At 33.4% G+C, this 22,424-nt stretch overlaps 1 protein-coding gene and 1 non-coding gene across 2 annotated transcripts; one reads left to right on the forward strand and one right to left on the reverse strand.

The window, feature by feature from the left end:
- Positions 1-1,624: 1,624 nt before the first annotated feature.
- Positions 1,625-4,481, reverse strand: LOC145013264 (ras-related protein RABC2a-like). Its single transcript, XM_078972068.1, has 6 exons — positions 4,141-4,481; positions 2,792-2,860; positions 2,602-2,667; positions 2,382-2,503; positions 2,162-2,290; positions 1,625-2,069 (listed from the first exon to the last, which is right to left on the reverse strand). The coding sequence occupies exons 1-6, from the start codon at positions 4,340-4,342 to the stop codon at positions 1,959-1,961; spliced, it is 699 nt and encodes a 232-aa protein (XP_078828194.1). The 5' UTR covers positions 4,343-4,481; the 3' UTR covers positions 1,625-1,958.
- Positions 4,482-4,909: 428 nt separating this feature from the next.
- On the forward strand, positions 4,910-5,010 carry LOC145013404 (U6 spliceosomal RNA). The gene has a single exon (XR_013664965.1). It is a non-coding gene; the product is annotated as a U6 spliceosomal RNA (small nuclear RNA).
- Positions 5,011-22,424: the final 17,414 nt, after the last annotated feature.

Genomic DNA, 22,424 nt, shown 5'->3' on the forward strand with positions numbered 1-22,424 from the left:
TCCAAACTTTGCAAAAAGATCCTTGGTGGGTATAAACTTGTTTTATGTTATTCAAAATATAAATTCTTTCGTTGCTAAATCTTATGTTTTAAAACTAATTTTTGAATAAAAGTCAAACAATATTCACCAAGTTTCTCAACCTGACCCACTCAGTTTTTTTGTATCATAAGTAGCGGTACAAGGTACATGAATGATGAGAGATTCAAAGAGATGTAGATTGTTAGTCTAAGATATTGTAAGGCATGTTTATATTTATGTTTATTCTATCAGTTATGACATCGCAAAGTTTTAATAATCAATGAAAAACATTCATTCGGAAATACTTTTATGAGACAAATTTCGCATTTATAAATAGGCATAAATAAAAAGTTTTACAATGGTCGTAAAAATTAGGATGTCACATCAACCCATCCCAAGACCCATATGGAGATCAATCACGAAACACTAGCAATATATTTCGTATGCTAGGGTTTTAACCTCGGACCTCCTATGTGGAATTCTACTTCTTAACCACTAGACTCTCATCGCATGGGTATTATAAGTAAGGTATAAACATGATAAAGCTGAGAAAATCGACTTAAAATGAGCTTTTCTTGGTTTTTTTAGAGTTGTATAGATACATGGTCGTGTATTTATGATGTGCAAATTTGTATGGGCCGTGTACTTATCATAGTTAAATATACTTGTTGACTTTCAATTCTAAGCTTCAATGATAAATTGGTTGCTATAAGTGGATTCTTACAAGATGTATAAAAGTATTGAATTGTTCAAGTGGGTAAAATTGTTCTATTTAGTTTAATTAGAGAAATTAATACGATTAATGGTAATAAATTGCTTAATTATCTACATATAGGTGCTTGTGGAGCATCAATTCACTTAGAGAAGTTATTAGGATATCAATTTACTCAAACAAGGTGAGTGCATGGTACTTTAAGGGCATATCCTATTATGGCACTATAGTTTCAATCAATATGTATTTTAATGATAAATATATATATGCAATTTGTGTTTACAAGTGTTTAAATATACTTATTTCCAAAGATAAGAGTCTGATTAAAGAGTTCCTCTAAGTGGGAGTTCTTACAACATGTTCCTTCATTCATTAATTTCTTGTGTTATATATAAAATTTATCATTTATCCTAGATTCATTTCTTGTGGGACTTGGGGATTAGTGTGGTCTGTACACTTATATACACTTAGCTTGGATATCTAACCGTTGAGAATAGGTCATGCAAACCCTTAGTGAGTTAAACACGATCCTTAGAGGTGGCATGGGAAATCTATGAGATATGGGAACTTTTGGGTTGCATTGTCATCCCTTGAAGAGATTTAAACCTCCCCAAAAGATGGGAAACATATTTCACTAGAGAGATCAAGGACAATACATGAGAGATTGGGAAATAAGATATTAGAGTAGAGGATTTAGGTTGATTTTAAATGCGTGACATACCTTACATTATTTGGTTTTGTGGTCTTATGGTTATATATGCATTTATGCATGCCTCATGAATCTAAATCGCCTATTAGGATCATTTAGATTTGATTTTACCCTTGTTATATATCTATGTAAGGATTGTATAACTTATGTATTCGTTACAAAAATAAGATCGACAACTTTTACACTTATGAGCAAGAAAATCTGATATGCTTGAAAGCTGTATTACAAAACGACTATTTACTATTTACTATCACCCATTCGGACTCTCAATCCATCCAAAAACTTTGAGGTCAACTCTACAAAGACCATATCAGGCCAAAAGATTTCAACAAATAAAGAACAAAATATACCTATATATTTTAACCTACTAAACATTATACATCAACTCCCAGTTCTTATCACATATGGTCACGCCAGGTGTTTACAGGAACAAATCACCATCTCACTTGCTTTGACCATGGAGAGCAGATTTGACCATTCGATCATCACAAAAAAGAAACAGCAAACAACATGATTCCATTAAGAGCAGCAATTGTCACTTCTTTTTTTCATAGAAAGTTGTTTCTCCTTCAAGATTTGTCTCTTCACTAACACCGATCCCTGCTCCAGTAAACCAGGTTTATCAAGTATCTGAAATTTTTAAAAACTTCTCCATCAGTAACAATGTTGGTGATAAATTGGTAATAGTTTCTGATAATCAAGAAAATATAAATAAAGTGCACCTTTAGGGAAAGATCTTTAAAGCATTGTTGCACATTGGCTCTTGTTCTAGCACTACATTCATAAAACAAACAATCATGCTTCTTTGCAAGTGCCATTCCTTCTTCAACTGTTACAGCCCTTTCAACATCCTGAAATGTTCCATCATATTCATGAGTTACATTAATCGATTTTCTATAAATAAAGATATTAAAAAAAAAATGTGATGACTATTTGACTTACCCTATCAACCTTGTTTCCAACTAGAATCTTGACACAATCAGGGTTTGTGGAGTAAAGTTCAACTTCTCGAGCCCATATTTCTGATAAGTTTGTAAATGTTTCTCTTCGAGTAACATCATAAACTGATAACAAGAAAGATATATATTAAGTATAAATCAGTCATTCATCAGCTTAAAATCATGTAAGATTGTTGTGAATTGCATAAAGTTTGATAATTTACCAAGAATGATTCCATGTGCGCCTCTGTAGTATGAACTTGTTAGTGTACCAAACCTCTCCTGTCCAGCTGGAGTAGAAAAATCGTTTCAAGAAATAATTAGCACATAGAAATTTAAGTTTAAAACTTTTTTTGTGAGGTGGATTTTCCAAAGTCTAAAAAGATTCATATGAACATATTTAAATATAGTTACCTGTATCCCATATAGTCAGTTTGAGTCGTTTTCCTTCAATTGTGAGCATCTTCATCTTGAAATCTACACCTATTAGAAGGCAAAAACCAAAAAGAAATGATTCATAATTGATAAAACTAAAATAAAAAAAATGATTTGTGACAAGACATTACAACATATAGAGCCTATGTGCATATCAAAAATCAGACAAGGTGCAAAATTATTGAACAAACGAATAATATCAAGAACAAATAAAGCATGCGATATTTATGTTTATCTAAACATGTGTGGTATCTTCTTTTCACATGCAAATACTCGTATTTTATTTGAAAAAACAAAAAGATGGAACCTTAACTGAATCAATTCACATGGGTAGGTAAAACTAGAAGAGCACAAATGATTTACATGTTTTCTTTTAAAAATCAAACTTCAGTTTGTCTACTAAATAAATAATTCAAGAACATGGGGGATGAATTCATTAGTACAAGATTCTTAAATAATTGAAAACAAGATAAGATCGTACAAGTACAGAGTTTGGTTTTTTAGTGAAATTCCAAAAAAAGGCCCATGATCAAGAAATCAAGCAAAACATGATAAAAAAACACAGTGGATAGTGAAAGAAAGTCGAATAAAAATACTTGGTAGAGTGAATAAAAGTATAAAATCCATTAAAATGAATCAAGATATCATGAAAATTTATATAACAGGAAAAAAAAAAAGGGACCAAACACTTGCTAGAAAAAATTGAAACAAGATTAACAACCGACTCTCTAAAAATACAAGATTGTAGATAAATTTCCAAATAAAAATAATATATGCACTGGATAGTGTATAAAATCAAAGAAACCATATGAATCAACAAAAATAATTCAAAAACGAATCAGAAAAATACAGAAAAAGGTCTGGCTTTATACGTAGAATAATGATTAAGAAACCAGAAAATCTTTACATCATGAGAAGAAAACAGAATGTAGGACTGCGTGATAAATAAAGATCCAATTATAAAACATCTTTACTTCGCAACAATACAATCTTCTACAAATATTTCCAAGAAACCAAAAATCAAAATATGTACTGATAATGGATAAAAATCCAAGAAACCTTGTGATTCCAAGAAAGGGTGGGGATCTATGGGGTAATCGCTAATCAATCAAATATATTAATGAATACAAGAAAACAGAACTAAGAACAGTGTATTGAATAAAAACCAAATTATAGAACACCGTAAATTTGAAGCAAGATCATAGTATTTACTTTCATATTATATGTATTGGGTAGTGGACAAAAATCCAAAAAAAAAAAAAAAACCATAAATCAACCAAAAAGAATTGGGAAAAAAAAATCATGAAGATACATGGAAATCGAGTTACCAATAGTAGGAGAAACATCTTGAAGAGGATCTTGAGAGGTGGAGATGAAACTGAGAAGAAGACTGCTTTTACCAACGCCTGAATCTCCGATGACCAGAATCTTGAAGGAGAAATCATAACTGGTTGGACTAATCTGTGATCTTTTTCCGCTTCTGATTTCTCCACTCATATATGGTGTTGCTGATGGAGACGATGAACCCATTTTTATGTGATTCTTCAGATTTAATTTAATCCCCAATTTCAAATTCTGTGATGATTTCTGTCTTTCTCTCTCTATAGTAGAGAGTTGGATTGGGTGAGACAAATGAAGGATGTTGTTGTCTGTTGGCCTGCTCGGTGTTGGCGGGTTAACATTTCATTTTTCAATTTCATTTTCGTCGAGGGAAAAGTTCATATATCGTCCTTCGATTATTGGATTGTTAACTTGTGACCCATTAACTATTATAACTTTTCTCCTATTAAATTTGTTTGAAGTTATGAATTCGGATTTTTCATGTAAAATGACCGGTGATGATCAATTGGTATTAATGGTTGTCGTCCGATACTAGAATCAAGAACTGAAACATAGCATTTGAGGTTGCGTCCATTGAAGATATTTTAAAATTAAATTTACTTAAATTCAAATCTTACAGGCTTCAATTTTAATGTTACTTACGTTCAAAATAAAATAGAATTAAGTCAATATTTTAGTATTTAGCACAAATGAAGTTATGTTCCTTTAACACTTATATCATTATTTTAGTATTTAATTTAAGTAACCAAGTATAAAATCTTTTCAGGGACATCTGATAAAATGGGATCGATATGAAGAAGATCAGCACGGCCTAGGCACTAATATGACACATAAATTGAGAAATAATCCAAATTAACTAACCATAAACTATAAATTGATTGACATTGGCCAAACACAGTTAGCTATTAAATTCGGATGAAAATTTTGACCAAGTTGACGTCAACTCATTTATGTAAATCTAACACGTTTGGCTAGATTGAAAGTAACAATTCGTTTAATTAAACATGTTAACCCACACTTTATATATGAGTTGTGACGTCTAATTGTTTATGGTACTTATATTGCTACCAGGACAAAGCAATTTTTCGGATGTCCCTTAAGTTAGAGTGGAAATGAAATAATGAATGCTCGACATTTTTAGGGGCTTTGACCGGTTCTTTATCACTAAATTCTTATAATATTATATTGAATATTACTTCAAACGAAAACATAAAGCAATAAATTTATAGTGAGTTTTCTCTCTCTCTCTCTCTCTCTCTCTCTCTCTCTCTCTATATATATATATATATATATATATATATATATATATATATATATATATATATATATATATATATATATATATATATATATTACAAAAGTATCATCTATTCGTATGGCCTACTTTTACTCATAACTTATGCATAGATAAGTTACTTTGGACACAATAATTATGCCTCTAGTGTGTCTTATGAAAATTTTGATAAGAGGCAGTACACAAAGAGTTTATTATGCTACTGAGTATTGATTGGTAATAGCACGATGCCTTCCACATAAAGTCTAACCCTTAAACTACCATTATAAATTAAAATAAAGGTTATTATGCATCTAGAATAAAAATTCGAAATCCACCCATAATCAATTAAAGTAATTGTATTCTCTTGAATCTTGATATAATAGCACTAGTGTGGTCATCAAACGAGGTTGGTGGGTGTGACTGTTATGTGGGACATATAAAATTTAAATCAAAATCAAAGTGATCATGAATAATATAACATCATATAATATATTTTCTTAATTGATCTATTCTAATATGAAATTATTGATCCCAATATTCGTGTTTTGTTGAAAAATTAAGCATAAACTACATGTAGCTAAAAAAAAAAGATCATCTAACACAAGAATATCGTTTGGTATTTCTTTTTTCAAATGATGAGAGTAGTCAAATATACTTTATTTTAACATTTATTAAAAATAAACGCATAATTCATATTAACTACAAAGATTACAAGTAAAGTTATTAAAAATAAACGCATAATTCATATTAACTACAAAGATTACAAGGAAAGTTAGAAAAATAAGTACTACCTAACATATGTTGAGCACAAGAAGTTTACATATACAAAACTGAAAAAGTTGGGTGTTCAAGGACTGAACATACACTAAACCAATACCTGAAGGGCAGAATTGGAAGTTCAACACCTCAAAATTTAAAGGTTTTTCTAATTAATAAGTCTTTGCTTTCATAAAATATTCAAATTTCAAGGCGATAGAGAAAGGGGTTTGGTGTGTAGTAGATACGGGAGAAACACACATGGCTTGCTTCCATTGAGAATGGTGGTGACGTGTCGACACGCGCCGGCTTGTTGATCGGCGGGGCCCGCCCAGGTGTAATACTCAGCCGTTTGCTTAGCTTATCGTTTTGTTTGTATTCGCCTGTTCATTTCCGTTCCCGGAACGGCATCCGACGGAAAACCCGAGACGGCGGCGGAATACAATAATAAAAAACTTTGGTGTTGCCACGGAATTCGTTTGGTCAAATGGCTATTTGGGTGCTTTTGATTTGATCCCATATTTATTATATGTCTCTGGTGATGACGACCTGCAACCATATTCAAGATTCAAGATATTTAATGCGAACGTTCATAGATTTCGATGGTGGGTCCGGTTTGAAATTATCAACTGTGGGATTCTTGATTCATTGAAAGGAGAAAATGCGATCTTTTTAAAAAGAGCCCTTCTTCTGTTCGACGAAATGTCTACAAGAACTCTTTCTTTTATTTGCTCCGAAAAGGCTATCTCCACGTGCATCTCCATGGGACTTTGTTTACTGGTATGACTTCCTTCTGTGTTACAGATGACTTCCATGAGATTCAGGAGGTACCTCAAAAGCTATCTACCAAATACACCATATACGATACGACAAAGGTCGAATGGAAGAATACGCTTTGAAACTGAAGATAGAACATAAGTGGGTATCATACCTTTTTGACATACATACAATTTGTGTTTCTCTTCTGAGAAGTGAGACACAATGAGATTTACATGTAAAAACACAATCTGGATGTTGTATAAATATTGTTGATGGTGTAAAGTTCTTTGAAAACATATATACTCGACATTCAGAATGTGAATTATTAAGTTTTATATGCAAATTTGTCTATGGACTGTGTGTAATGATGGTCGAATGTTTGTGTTTTTTTTTTCTTTTTTAGTAATATGTACACAACGTACATAAGCATTAAATGGTTGTATTAGGTATGGCTAAAAAATATTTTGTATGGACCCCTTTTTTTAATCAAAACAGAACATTAAAGTAAAAGAAAAAAAAGAACACCAACATACACGAATTTATGGTCTTTCTGGTTACATGGTGGTATAAGATTATTATTTGTTATATAATTAATTAATTATTAATTATATATAAATATGTTTTGTTGGAAATAAATAAAAAGTATTAAAAATGATGCAAGAGAGTGGACGCTCATAAAACATCAAGAAATATTATGGTAATATATAAAAAGTTTGTGGTGTGATTGGTAAAACTATTAGAAACTATTAGAAGATGTGCGTAGCTTTTATTTATATATAAATATTTTTTTATTTATACGTAAACGTTTGACAAAAGTATGTATTAGCTTTAAATTTGTAAAATTGGTTAAAAATTAAAAGTTAAAAAGCTGTGAAAATAACCTTTGGATTCCTAGTTTTTTTTTATGAAAATAAAAGTTAAAAGTTGTTGTCACACTAAGCTTTTCTTTTCAAAATTTCTATTTAAAAAAGTTTTTAAAAGTTTATGGCAAAGAAGAACTACCAAACTAACACTTGCACACTTAGTCAATGTTGGTGCCTAAGACACACTTCCTTCACTGTAAAATGTGTATCATATCACTTTTTACCACATAACTGTGGTTTCTTACCATACTTTTTGTTTTTTGTTTTTTTTTTTTATATAAATAATTTAATCACATAAAACTTCATTTAAAAAAACATTACATTGCATTCTTTGGGTTTATTTTATTATCTTTTTTAAAAAAGATAATATTTCATTAATTAAAAATAAAAATATCATACATTGCTTAACTTAAAAAAACCTAAAATTTAAAAAAAAACAAATTAGAAACATAAAACCTACAATTTAAAAAATAAATAAATAAATTTGGAAAAAAATAAATCTCACACACCAAACGATTAACAACTTGAAAAAAAAAACTACAAGTTAGCCACGATTTACGTAACATTTTTTCACTTCCCCATTCATCGCCAAAATAACTTGAAGTTCGTCCCCGGTCATATTCGTCATGTCCAACGATAGTACTCTCATGTCACTGTCTCTTTGTTTCCGAAGCTTTCTTTCATAAGCAATTTACAAAATCCTGTTCATTTTATCTTTTATACTGATGTATGTGAAATGCATTAGTTTTAGTCCCACTATTTTAATGTAAATTTAACTAGGGATAAGCATAGGCGGGTATCCGCCTCATTTGGAGAGAACCGGAACCGGCGGTTCCTAGAAAGTTAGAACCGGAACCGGAACCGTTCTAGACGGTTCTTAAATTTTTGGAACCAGTCCCGGAACCAGAGGTTTCTGTTCTGGGAGCGGGTAACCCGATTACATTAACTTTGTTAACTTTTGTCGATAAAACCGCAACTTACTTCGATCCAAATCGAATCAATTCGGACCAAAGAGGGACAAAATCAGACCAATATATTCTAAACTGGTTTAAATGATACACATATTTATATGAAATACTATTATATATATATATATATATATATATATATATATATATATATATATATCGGTTTCGGCAGGTACCCAGCGGGTAGCGGTTCCGAAAAAAATGAGAATTGGAATCGGAACCACTTAAGGCGGTTCCATAACTTTAGGAATCGGAACCAGAACCGCTTAAGGCAGTTCCAGTTCCAGAACCGCCAGTTCCGAGGCGGTTCCGGTTCTAAAAGCGGGTACCCGGTTCCGATGCTCATCCTTAAATTTAACACACAAAAGACAATGTGCCTATCGATTAGTGGTATACTTTAATCAAGTAGGGTATCGCACACAGGGAATGATAATAATTAAACTAATATGGTTGATTTTATGGCAAGTGTAATGGATTAAATTGTCATTGGCTACTGATTCCTAATGTGATTAGATTCATGTTCACTATTACTAATCCATAACAAACTAATTAACTCAAACAGTGGTCAATTGGTTAAATTAACAAGTTTACTAGCATTTAATTCGGGTTAAGTAAGACTTATAATATTAGTTAATCAAATTTATCAATTTAATCAACATCTTGTATGGTTGTTCATCACACAAGCTTACACATTAACTTATATATTTTCTAATTAATCATGGGTTCATTTTCATTAATGCCAGACATATAACATTGTTTTCACATAAATCATATGAAACAAGCAATTAAGAGGATGTTCATGAAACTTAATAGACTTGATAATTAACAGAAAATGGTTATTCTTAACACATAAGGCTCTTTAACAAGCTTAACAAAATAATTCACCAAATTCAATCAATCAAATACCATAAAATCAAATCATATTCCTAAGTTTATCTATCCAAACAGAAGTAATGAGTTTTTAGCTCATATCTACAGCAAATAACATCTAAAAAACGAAATCCAATAGTAAAAACATAATGTATGCACAAGATTAAGAAAAGAGATTGTGTTTTGCCTTTCGATCTCTTCCAAATCGATCTCTAGGGTTGATCTTCGAATTCCAGAGCTCGAATAAACCTTCTATTTGCCAATTAGTCACAAAGAGATCCAACAAAAAGTCCTTGTCTCGGGAATTAGTGCCATTTATATAGATTTCTGAAAACAAGGGAAACTCGTCGCGTCCCTTTGACCGACTCGACGAGTCCATCACTTAAAACTCGTGTACGACAAGTCTTGATTTGTTTACGAGTATTCCTGTCTACTCGACGAGTTGAGGACCAACTCGCTGAGTCCTTCACCTTTTTAGCTCAATTTCTTCTTTCTTCAATTCCTGAGCTTCCAATTGCTAATTTTGCTTCCTTTTTAACTCAAGTATGTCTTTTAGGTTGAAAATACAAATTAAACATAATTAAGTACCTTTTGTTCAATAATTGAGACAAAATAGCCAAAAAGTACTAAGATATTAGACAAACTATATAACTAAATATGCACATATCAAAATACCCCACACTTGATTTTTGCTTTCCCCCAAGCAAAATTAAGTTTTAACACATTAATATCACATAAGACAATCCTAATCAAACCTAGCCATTATGCCAAAACCGCAACGCGTGCATTTGTGTCTAAATTTTTTTCCTAAGGACCCCACCTACTCCTAAATACTTACAACCTCATAAACACTCACTCACTTCTTTTGAACAACACTCGTTTTGTGCATCCTTCCGAATCTATCCACAAAAAACTTTCTTAACCTCAAGGTATTTTTGGTTAAGCTACCCAAGCACACATAATCTAGAAAAATTACAAATTTTGATACCACATTGGAGCTCTTTTTTGAATTCTTCAATTCTTTGAATATTTGCTCTTTGATTTCTTGAATTCACCACCTTCTTGTTTGATTTTTGGCATCTTCAACTTTTTGAAATTCTTCAGATCTTTTATCTTCAATTTTATTATTTGATGGCTCCAAAACCTTTTCAACTTTTTAGTAATTTTTCTCTCTTTTTTTATATCTCACTTTTTTTTTTCATTTTTTTCACTCAATTCCTAAATGCTTACGCAAGGGAGCTTAACTTCAACCCTTGTTGGTTAAAGGCATTAGTCTTAGTGTGCAATGACTGCTTAAGCTTTCTAGATACATTTCAAGTACTCGATGCTAAACATGTTGCATCCCTCAAACTAAGCGAGGTTATGTTTTGTCCCATAATTCCACTAGAATAAAGGGGGTCACAAATGCACTAGAACGTATATTTGCTCAACTAAACATTTGGGTCCTCATATAATCATCAAACATAATATTAGCATGAATCCTAATTGCTTTACCAAATTTTCTAAATTAAGTCCCAGCAATTTTTAATGCAAATTTTTTTTAAATTGACTAAAAATATAAATTAACCGATATAACAAACCCCTTACCCCACACTTAATTTATGCAATGTCCCAATTACATATTATGCATGATAAGAACATAAAAGTAAAGAGGGAATTGGAACAAACTCCCATAGGATAGTAGTGGCGAGCTTGATCTTCTTCATTTAAAGCTCCATATTCAATTGACTTTAGGCATGAGAACAACTCATCCATACCTCGGGCATCAAATCTCATGTGTACAACTCCAAATATAAAGGAACAAGCTCTTGGAAATGCTTGAAAAATAGTCTTCAAATAATATAATCAAAACCAGCATCAAAGGTCATCGAATCATCAAGCAGGAAATAAGATGTTGAGAAACTCGTCGAGTCCATCTGGAGACTCGGCAAGTTATCTTTATAATAGCAGAAAAGTCGCATTTTTTCACTTGGACTCATCGAGTTCTAGATATGGATTCGACGACTAGGCATTGTATGGACAAAAAAAAATTTCTGCTTCAGGCCCGCTTCTGGGGTATTTGGATAACGTCAAAATGAAATTCCCCTTCATTTTCCTTCAGTAAAAGACACTCTTGTAACTACTCTAATGACCGGACTCAACACTCTTAATCTTCTCTCCTAGACTCAATTTTCTCGTGTTTATTTCTCACACTCGATTCGTGCACTTATTCTCTCACTCTTAAAATGCAAATACCAAAAGCAAACACACGTAATAAACAAGGAAAACAAACTTAAAAACCTACTTAATAATTGTTCAAACATTACCCAAACATAAGAAAAAACACACCAAGCAAAATAAAAAAATGTCTTAAACAACCACACAAAAACAAAATAAAAAGGGATAATTATTCTTCCTCCTCTTCATCATCTCCTCCAAGTCCGCTCCCTCCGGCTCCACTTCTTCTATGATTCAACCTTTCTTCCTAATTTCTAATGTATGGGTACTCAGGTCCATCCATCTGGGGTATGTGTATGTGGCTCATCATATGGGCAAGAGCCATATAATTGTAGTTAATACCTTGCCTAATATCATCTTGATATCGTCTAGACTCCACATTATACCAATCCATCGGTAATTCTTCTTCCATCGGGATTATCGGTGGGTCTTCATGTGCATGTTCGTGCCTAGTCCTAAACCTTCTCCCCGGTTGTTCAGGAGCTATCACCTCATCATCTTTCGGTATTGCAAAATTACCACCACCAAAGTCCTCCATAATCTTCACCCTCCTAAAAAGAATAACATTGAACGGAGGTTTGGGAATCATTGTTAACACTCTCGCAACCCCTCTCTCAAGAATACCATACGATCTTCCTAACTTTGTCACAAACATTCCCCCATTAATTTTGGAGGTCTTTCACTCTTTTACTGCTCCTTCCCTTAAGTACCTCGCCAAACAATAAGGAAGATTGCAAAAAGTATTCAGAATAATTATGGACCATAAATAGAACACATCAAGTTTTGGAACCTTGTCGTCATCTTTCCTCATGTTGATTGTGCTTGCAATAAGACGATGGATAAGGCGATGAATTGGTGACCATATGCTCCCTTCTTGAGCCGCGGAAGGGATATATCAGTGTTAGCTATTGTGGACCACTAATTTCCAAAGTTCATTCCTTCGGGGAAACTTATGTAGCAACAATCCAAAAACGCACCAAACGCCTCAGTCAAGACCAAATATTGGTCATAAAGGCCCATCCTCTATCCTAGCTCTGCCATGCTACATTGTCGATACTCCCCACTAAGACAAAATGTCAAGGCATTGGGGTTATAGTAGCCATCCACTCTCATGAATGAGATAGTGGCAAAGAACTCTAAACATAACTCTCGATACACCAGTTCTTGAATCCGAAATAGCCTCCTCCATCCATCACATGTGACTTGAATCCCATCTTGAATGAAGACCTTTGTTAAGTATGGGTTTAAAGAATCCTCCAAACTCACTTGCCCAATCCATGTCCAATTCAATTCATCTGGTACATAGAACTCTTTCTTCTTAAGTGTCTCAAGTTTCTTTCTCCATCTAGTCATGTTAGCTTGGGATCCAATTTCGGGGAAGTTGAACCGAGGGAAATACCCTTGGTCTCTCCTTGAGCTTTGTCCCCTTCTAAACATTTTCTGCAAAATTAAACACAGAGAAAACAACCACAAACCACAAAAAAATGTTAAATGAATAAAAACAAATATGGAAACTGTAACATGAACTCGTCGAGTCCGATGAACTGGTCACAGAATACTGTTGGATTAGTGTCTAAGTCCATAACTATTTTGGTATGTACTTGACCCGATGGTGCATGGTCCTTTTGGGTTGCCTTCACCAAAGCAACTTGATAGGATGAATTATGGAGAGTAAGGATTAAATATGATTTATTAATATATTATGGGAATAATATATTAAAGGAGAAATCATATTGTTTAATTAATATTATTCAATAATTAATTGGTAATTGGTTTTGTGACTAAAAGAGATTAATTAAACTTAAGGGACTGGAATTGTAATTATAAGATAATTATAATTTGGGCCATGGATTGCCTTGTATTAAGGGATGGACGAATTCTAATGGGAAACCCATAAGGAAATCGTCCATGGGCTTAATTAAAGGAGTCTATGGGTTGCTTAGGGCTTAAGCGTCCAAATTAGGGTTTCCTTGTTAGATAACCCTAATAGCCCAACTATATAAAGACCCCTTAAGGCTCAAAAACGTGGCTAAGGTTCTTGTAAGGGGTTACACACGTTTTTGGCAGCCTCCAACCTCTCTCCTCTTCATCCTCTTGCTTATGGTGTTTGTGAACCATTAGAGGAGTGACACTTGTGACTCTAAGCCTTCCAAAGTCAATTCAAGGAGATTTGTGATTGTTATTGCTACATAACAATCAAGGTAATACTATAAACTTATTCTCATGTTAATATGATTATATGTATGCTAGAATTAGGGTTTATAGTCTTGGATTCAAAGCATGTACAATAGAGAAACCTAGATCCAAGCATTAGGGTTTGTATGAGCACATAGGATGTCTTATGACCAAAACCCATCAGTGGTATCAGAGCCTAGATTGGTTTCTATTGTATTGATGCTTGATATAACTGGAAAATTCGATTTTTTGGATTCTGGAGGCTGGACTCGCCGAGTCCATGGCTGAACTCGCCGAGTCCATGCAGACTCGACGAGTCCAAGGCTGACTCGACGAGTCAACTCGTCAGACAGGCGGATTTTCGGGATTTTTACCTATTATGACTTAGGATAATTACCATAATTGTTTAAACTTAATAAAATTCGAATTTTATTAATCCCTTATGATTATCCTTGTCAAAATAAAAGATTTTGGTCATCTAATTAGATAATTGTTACCTTATTTGATATATGTGAAGTTATGGAAATTAGTTGATCATTATCTTGCAAGAATTTGAACTAGATCTAATTAGATAACCACCAATTATAGTTAATTGCCTTATTTGAATTATGTGATCTAGAATATTCTTGACAAAGTTTGGAATAGTTTCAAATTAATCCCTTTAGGTTTTATAGTTTAAATTTGAACCCCAAAAGTTTTGTTGTTTTGAAATTTAAATAGTTAAAACCCTAATGTTTTGAAAAATGTTTCAAAACTTGCCCTCAAGTTTTGGAATTTAAAAGTTGATTAAAAGGTTTAATTAGAAATGTTAAATTCTAAAACTCTAGTAATGTTTTGAAAAGTTCAAATCACACCCTTATGGTTTTATTAATTAATTAAGGAGTATAATTAAAAGAGATTTAATAAATCCATAAAAGTTTAGGTTAACCTTTTAATTGAATTAAAAGTGTAATTGTTAAAGTTAACCATATAGTATTTTAAAAGTATAAAATACACCCTATACTATATATAACATTAAAAGTCTAACATTATATATATATATATATATATATATATATATATATATATATATATATATATATATATATATATATATATATGTATGAGTAAAAGTCAGTCTTACCGTTAGTAGGCCTCATTCACGAAGCTGGTCTATAAGGGGTGTTTAAGGAAATTACCTATAAAATGGCGATTGAATGGGTATCCACTCTTACCCACCGCACTCTTGACTAGTGGATGGTCGTTAGCCGAACGGGTAGGATAGGACAAAACCTTCCATTATAAGTATAATGAAATACCAAGTAACTAAAATTTTCAAATTCCCAATCTTAGTTACTTAGGCAAAAGTGAATTGATGCAATTCCATGAAATTACACTTTGTGCCCTTGCGAAGACGTTAGTGGAGCGTGTGTGGTTTACCGGCACACTAAATGGTTCTAAGCAAAGGTATCAAAGGGTGACTCAATGTTTGTCATAGTTCGGTGGAGCGTGTGTGGTTTACCGGCACATCGAATAGGTGATTGTAACATGTGAGGGCACCATGTAGTTTGCATGGTTATTCACACCTGCTTTGTGATCCTCGGCATCCCAGTCACAAACTAGAGGGGCATATCAAGATTTAAACATGCCATTGAAATGTTCAATGAATCTCAAAGGATCTAGGAGTTTTCATAGATTTAAAACTTAAATTTCTTTTTCGTTTTTCATGGTGGAAATTAGTGAATCGTCATTCACTTACCTTCAAATGTTCTGCATTTGGGTTACGGCATCCCTCTCCCGAGTTGTAGGATATTGTGTTGGGTCCTAGCCTTGGAATTTCATTTGGGTGATTTACCAAGGACTCAATCAATCAACTAACTTGAATTCGTTTTTCTCCCGATGTCAAAGTTCGACAACTATGGTCTTCTCAATCCCGTGGAACTAGCATTCCACATGAAGATGATATTCCACGATTCGATCGAGGAACAAGAAATCATGCTTCACTTCCTCCTCCTCCTCCAATTATTCTCCCTAACCCACAAGATTGTAAAATTGAAAAGTTCAATATCACTCAAGCCCTTTTGGCAAGTAAACATAAAGAGGGCAAGTCGGTGTGTGCACACGTCTTAGGGATGAAGTCACACATTGATAGATTAAGAATGATGGGATCCGTTATCGGTAAAGCGATGGCTGTTGATTGGGTTCTTCGGTCACTTCCTAACTCATACAGTGAGTTCGTAAGAGAGTACTATATGATGAACCGCGACGTGAACCTTAAAGATCTCACCTACATGCTTATTGCTGCTGAATCAGCAATGGTTTGGCGCAATAGAAAAAGCAAAGTTGATTGGTGAATCTGCCTTCAAGACCTCTATGGATATAGACAATGGCAATGAAAGACATGCAATGATCGAAAAGTTTGATCATAAGAGAAAGGCGATGTCTGAAGTAGTTCCATGTGTTGCCAAGAGAAGGGGCATTGGAGACGAAGTTGCCCTATTTACCTAAGAGATCTAAGAGATGGGAGAGTCAAAAGTATGACTACGCTTTAGGTAAGAATCCACTATCTAACTCCATTAAGTTCCTATTCATTGATTCTTAATACATGATGTGATAAGATTGCATTTGAATGTTTTGAAGGATCGGTGAAAAGAAAGGAAGCTTGATAAGAAAGCAAGATGAATCTAATCACAAGTGATGGATCTCGATCTCATGGACTTGAAGATTGGATTTTGAGCTTAGATAGTTATGATAGAGTTGTTAGAAATTTTTTTACATAGTTTTCAATAGATTTTGCATTGTAAGGACAAATGTTTTTCCGCTGCTTTTATAAATAAAATAAATTTTGTTTGACTTATTTATTTATTTGTTTACTTCCTTGCAATGAAATCGTTATGTGAAAATTGATGTTTGCATATTTCTACAACGAATGGATATGATTCTTAGTTATGTTATTTATGGAAATGTCAAGAATTTACCAAATAGGGAGAGTTTCTCATCGCCCAAGTTTCAATTGGATAGAAACTTGGAATCATGCAATGTGGATGCACGATGAATGAGAAATTTCGTATTTGGAAATTGGACTAATTCATTGACAAAGTGTCAAGTGAAGGACTAGGAGATCAAGTACACAAAGTTGTGTGTTGATCAAGTTCACCATAAGAGTAACAAAGATATTCGTCATGATTTACTAAAGGCTTAGTAAATATGATTACACTTACAAGATTAAGTGTAATTTTGAATTGATTAAAGGGTTTAGATCAATAGCAAAACGAATAAGAAGAATCAAGTAGGCAGAAAGATAAGAGTTTCTCCATTCTAAGAAGAAGGGAGAGTAGCTTTTATGCTTTATGATAGGTCTTAATGATTAAGAACCCTATCTCAATTGATCCTCTAAGTGAGTCTTGGTACAATTGTATGTCCAAGAAGATGAAATGGTCAAATCAAGAAGACAATCATACTTCGTTCCAAAACAAGTCTTAAAGTCAAGATTGTGACATTGAGTGAATAGTATTAAGAAGGTTTATAACATTCATCAATTGTGGAAAATTGTGATGTCTTGGATAAGATAAAGACCAACTAGGACCAATTTATGAAGTGTTTTGATAAAAGCTACACTAACTCTTGAATATTTGGTTGTCAACAAATGTTTATTGACAAGAGAATCTTATATGTCAAGGAGTCAGTGGGAGTCTTAATGGTCTTGAAAGGTTTCAAGAACAAATCAAATAAACCTTATTGATCATCACTAACACACGAGTTGAGGTTTACAACCTATCGTGAAGACATTATTTTGTTTCTGTGCCAATCCAATCGAGTTAATTATGCATGTGAGTCCTATGAGTTCTCATTTGAATGCATAAAAGGCAAGGACCTTGATCAATGGAAAGTACATTGATAGGAAAAGGTGAGCTGCTTAACTACTTGGAAGACGTGGTGGGCAGCTGTGCTACCATAAGGCAAGAAATCAAGATTAAGGAAGTTCGATCCATATGAGTTTGAATTTGTCGTAAACTTTAGTTTTAACAAATTCACATGGATAGGAACACATACACCGTTTAAATCTAAGTGTCATAAGATTTCATCCTTCATGAAAATGATTGTGAGGAAATGCTTTCACTAAGAAAGATTTTAAAAGATAGTGATTGTAAAGTTGCATTCTCGAATTCGATCATGGTTACGGCATCCCTTTCCATAATTTGAATTGTGAGGTTTGGCAATTAGTCTTAATTGTTAAGACACACATATGAACTATCGAAGGCAAAAGTGTATAAGTTCAAGAAGTCTTGATAAAAGATTATCAAAGCACTAAGTATTAGAAACATGAACTTAAGAAATTCAATAAGTATTGTTTTTCTGAAAGTTAAGATGTTTATAAATACATGTCGAAGCTAGTGGGAGCATAAGTGTTATGTTTTTATAATAATCATCATGATAGTGGGAGCATAAATGTTATGATTGTATGATTATTAAGGCACGTATTGCATAGTTGGCAATATTAATTATAGAAAACAAGAGTCATACTTTGCAAAGTTGTAAGAGTTGAAAGGTTGTTTTGCTATAATTAAGGGAGAGAATATTATGCTTCATTTCAAATCTAAAGGATTAGGTTGTGGAATGTTAATAAATTTAGTCAAGGGTACATAGTGTGTTCTTAAAATTTCGATTATGATTACGGCATTCCTCTTCACAATTCGAATTTTGAGAACATAGCAAATAAAACATTGTGCATCGTGTCCCATACGCTTCGGGTATAGGATGGATTGCAAATGCTTTAATGTTTAACCATTCTAAAATTTTCCAAATGTCTAGCGCATTTAGAGGGAAAAGGGACTAGAATCGGTTTTGACTAAAATAATTAAACAACTATCAAAGGACTATTCAAAGTTCGACGAGGATTGGTCGCTTGTGAGTAGTTAGTAGTATAGTATTGGAAATTATGGAAATGTTTCCATATTGGATGGACAATATCGACATCATTACGAATATATAAGATTCTATTAAGAAATTAGTTGTCATATGGAAAATATGGAAGCGTGTCCATATTGGGAAGTAAATATTGAAAATCTATGTCTAGATTAGAAACTTTTATGCAAAAGGATGTTCAAAGGAATGTACTTTGAGTGAGAGACATCGTATCTAAGGAATTGTCTTCTAACAATCTCCGATAGAGGACTTTGTAATATCATTGGCAATAGTCTTTGTGACCTTGGTGCAGTGACATTACGAAAGGATCGTTGCATAAAGTGTTAGAATCTAGCATATTCTATAAGTAGCGAGAATTTGATATTCTTACACTTAAGATAATGGATTTGGAGTTGTAAAATGAGAATGATTGGAAATGTGTTCAATTTGTCTATTTCACAAAAGTAAGAACCATAGGTAAACATTGTGTGCATGCTAGGAGCATGGGACAAGTGTAATAATTCAAGTAAGAAGTTGATTACCCGAAACGACAAATAATGAGTAATCGATATGGTGATAAATAAAACGTGTTTTGTTTATACTCAAAGGTTTGAGGCCAAATGGGATTAGTATTATTCTTGTGTTTCACCTTGCATGTTTTGACTTCCAGAATAATTGAGTTTATTAAGAATAATCAAATTATTCAAACGGGCCACAGTCGTTCATATGTTGGAAGTAGATATGAATGAAGACTGTCATGAATTGGTGTGTGGATTGTCTAAAAGAGTATTAGACATAAGCAAATGTTTGCTGCAACGTTCATGAGTGCTTACGAATATGATTTGAGCATTGGATTAAACCCACGCTCACTTGGATCACTATCTCGAGTGATTAGTGAGACGATAACATCTTATATTCTTGAAACCGAGATGTGTGAGTTGTATCTTGCTAATCGGTTGCACATTGATAATATGTAAACGCACTAGTAACTTGGTGTTATAAAACATATTGTTGTGCGTGATTTGGTTAGTGAGTGCAAGCGAGCATTGTATCAAAGTTTATCCGTTCCTTTTATCCAAAGTAGGATAAAAGCGATATCTTTGGGCCCCTCGATGGTTTAGTGATGACATACGTAAATGCTCGGCCGGGCTAGGGCTAATTTGATTTGTTCAATTAGTCTGTCGTCATAAATCAGAAATCGAGAAGTAGTACAAAGAGAATGATTAGAAATCATATCTCATACGATATCTAGAATGGAGGAATATATGATCCCTTATCTAAGGACACGCGTATCTGATATGATCAGAGTTGACAGCGGCTTTGGAAAGCTACGATTGCAGATCGGGATCTGAAGTCATACACAGAATAGTTGTTAGACTTATCCAAGTGGGAGACTGTTGGATTAGTGTCTAAGTCCATAACTATTTTGGTATGTACTTGACCCGATGGTGCATGGTCCTTTTGGGTTGCCTTCACCAAAGCAACTTGATAGGATGAATTATGGAGAGTAAGGATTAAATATGATTTATTAATATATTATGGGAATAATATATTAAAGGAGAAATCATATTGTTTAATTAATATTAGTCAATAATTAACTAGGTAATTGGTTTTGTGACTAAAAGAGATTAATTAAACTTAAGGGACTGGAATTGTAATTATAAGATAATTATAATTTGGGCCATGGATTGCCTTGTATTAAGGGATGGACGAATTCTAATGGGAAACCCATAAGGAAATCGTCCATGGGCTTCATTAAAGGAGTCTATGGGTTGCTTAGGGCTTAAGCATCCAAATTAGGGTTTCCTTGTTAGATAACCCTAATAGCCCAACTATATAAAGACCCCTTAAGGCTCAAAAACGTGGCTAAGGTTCTTGTAAGGGGTTACACACGTTTTTGGCAGCCTCCAACCTCTCTCCTCTTCATCCTCTTGCTTATGGTGTTTGTGAACCATTAGAGGAGTGATACTTGTGACTCTAAGCCTTCCAAAGTCAATTCAAGGAGATTTGTGATTGTTATTGCTACATAACAATCAAGGTAATACTATAAACTTATTCTCATGTTAATATGATTATATGTATGCTAGAATTAGGGTTTATAGTCTTGGATTCAAAGCATGTACAATAGAGAAACCTAGATCCAAGCATTAGGGTTTGTATGAGCACATAGGATGTCTTATGACCAAAACCCATCAAATACATCTCTGATTCTAACAAAATCTGCCATGTAAATCCAAAATTTGTTCTAAGGGTTCGTTTAGGATGATAATCCAAGTACTAATTCACAAAAAATTCCAGTCCAAACACTATAATTTAACGAAAATCAAAACCCTAGAATTTATGTCAAAACCAAAAATCGAGTTTTTACTAAATTACTTCTTTTGGACTACTAAAGATCTAAACTTTAACAAGATTATGCATGAAAAATGTTACCTTTTGAGCAAATTGGATGAGAAAGTTACGAAATTTGGAATTCTTGCTTGAGAGAACTTTTTGGTTGAATGGGGGAGATGGTGACGGCTTGAATGAACATTTTACTCTTTAGGGTAAAAAACCTAATTTACATGGTGTAATTTTTTTCCGTTAGTAAAGTCTACTCGTCGAGTTGGGATACCCGACTCGTCGAGTAGAGATGTATTTTATGTTTTGTCTTAGATTTCCAGATGGACTCGTCGAGTAGGGTTGTCTGGACTCGATGAGTTGTTCATTCTGTTCGAAAAAATTTGTTCTCTTAAAAATGAATTTCACCACACCCCACACTCAAACCTTGTTTGTCCTCAAGAAATCATTTTAAGCTTAAACAGAGGATAAAGACCAAAAATCCTTTAAAATACACAAAACAAAGAAAACTAAAAATCAAAACGAAAAGAAAAGGGTAAAAAGAAAGCAAACTCAAACTGCAGGTTGCCTTCCGTAAGCGCTTCTTTTTTAGGAGTCTTTAGTTGGACTCCTTCCCACTCTACGTTGCAGCAACTTTCTCAAAATCCATCCCTTCGTCAAGTAGTTATTCATTAAGTATGTCATCTTCATATTTCTTGACTCGATGCCCATTCACCTTAAAGTTTGACCCATCCTTACTCCACAACTCAATTACCCCATACGGATATACAAGCTTAATTGTAAAAGGCCCGGACCAATAAGTGCGTAATTTTCCTAGAAAAAGCTTTAGTCTTGAATTGTATAAAAGCACTTTTTGGTTAGCTTCAAATTCCTTGTTACCCTTCAACCTTGCATCATGCCATTTCTTTGTCTTGTCTTTGTAAATCAACGAGTTAGTGTATGATTCATTCCACAATTCTTCCAAAGCATTTAGTTGCAAAATCTTATTGGCACTCAACTCATTAGGCTCAAAATTGCATGTTTTTTAAGCCCGATAGGCTTTATGTTCACGCTCCACGGGTAGATGACAATTTTTACCATAAACCAATTTATAGGGTGTGGTTCCAATGGGTGTTTTGAATGCGGTCCTAAATGCCCAAAGTGCATCATCCAATTTATCCGCA

Source organism: Lactuca saligna, chromosome 8, assembly GCF_052625555.1.
Source record: "Lactuca saligna cultivar CGN05327 chromosome 8, ASM5262555v1, whole genome shotgun sequence".
NCBI classification, from domain to species: Eukaryota; Viridiplantae; Streptophyta; class Magnoliopsida; order Asterales; family Asteraceae; genus Lactuca; species Lactuca saligna.

Bases quoted from the DNA above. Each gene is read 5' to 3' on its own strand.
- LOC145013264 (XM_078972068.1), bottom strand. From the start codon at position 4,342: ATGGGTTCATCGTCTCCATCAGCAACACCATATATGAGTGGAGAAATC. The intron at 2,861-4,140 runs GTAACTCGATTT...GCCTTCTAATAG, and splicing joins AGATGTTTCTCCTACTATTG to GTGTAGATTTCAAGATGAAG. The intron at 2,504-2,601 runs GTAAATTATCAA...TCTTGTTATCAG, and splicing joins CGCACATGGAATCATTCTTG to TTTATGATGTTACTCGAAGA.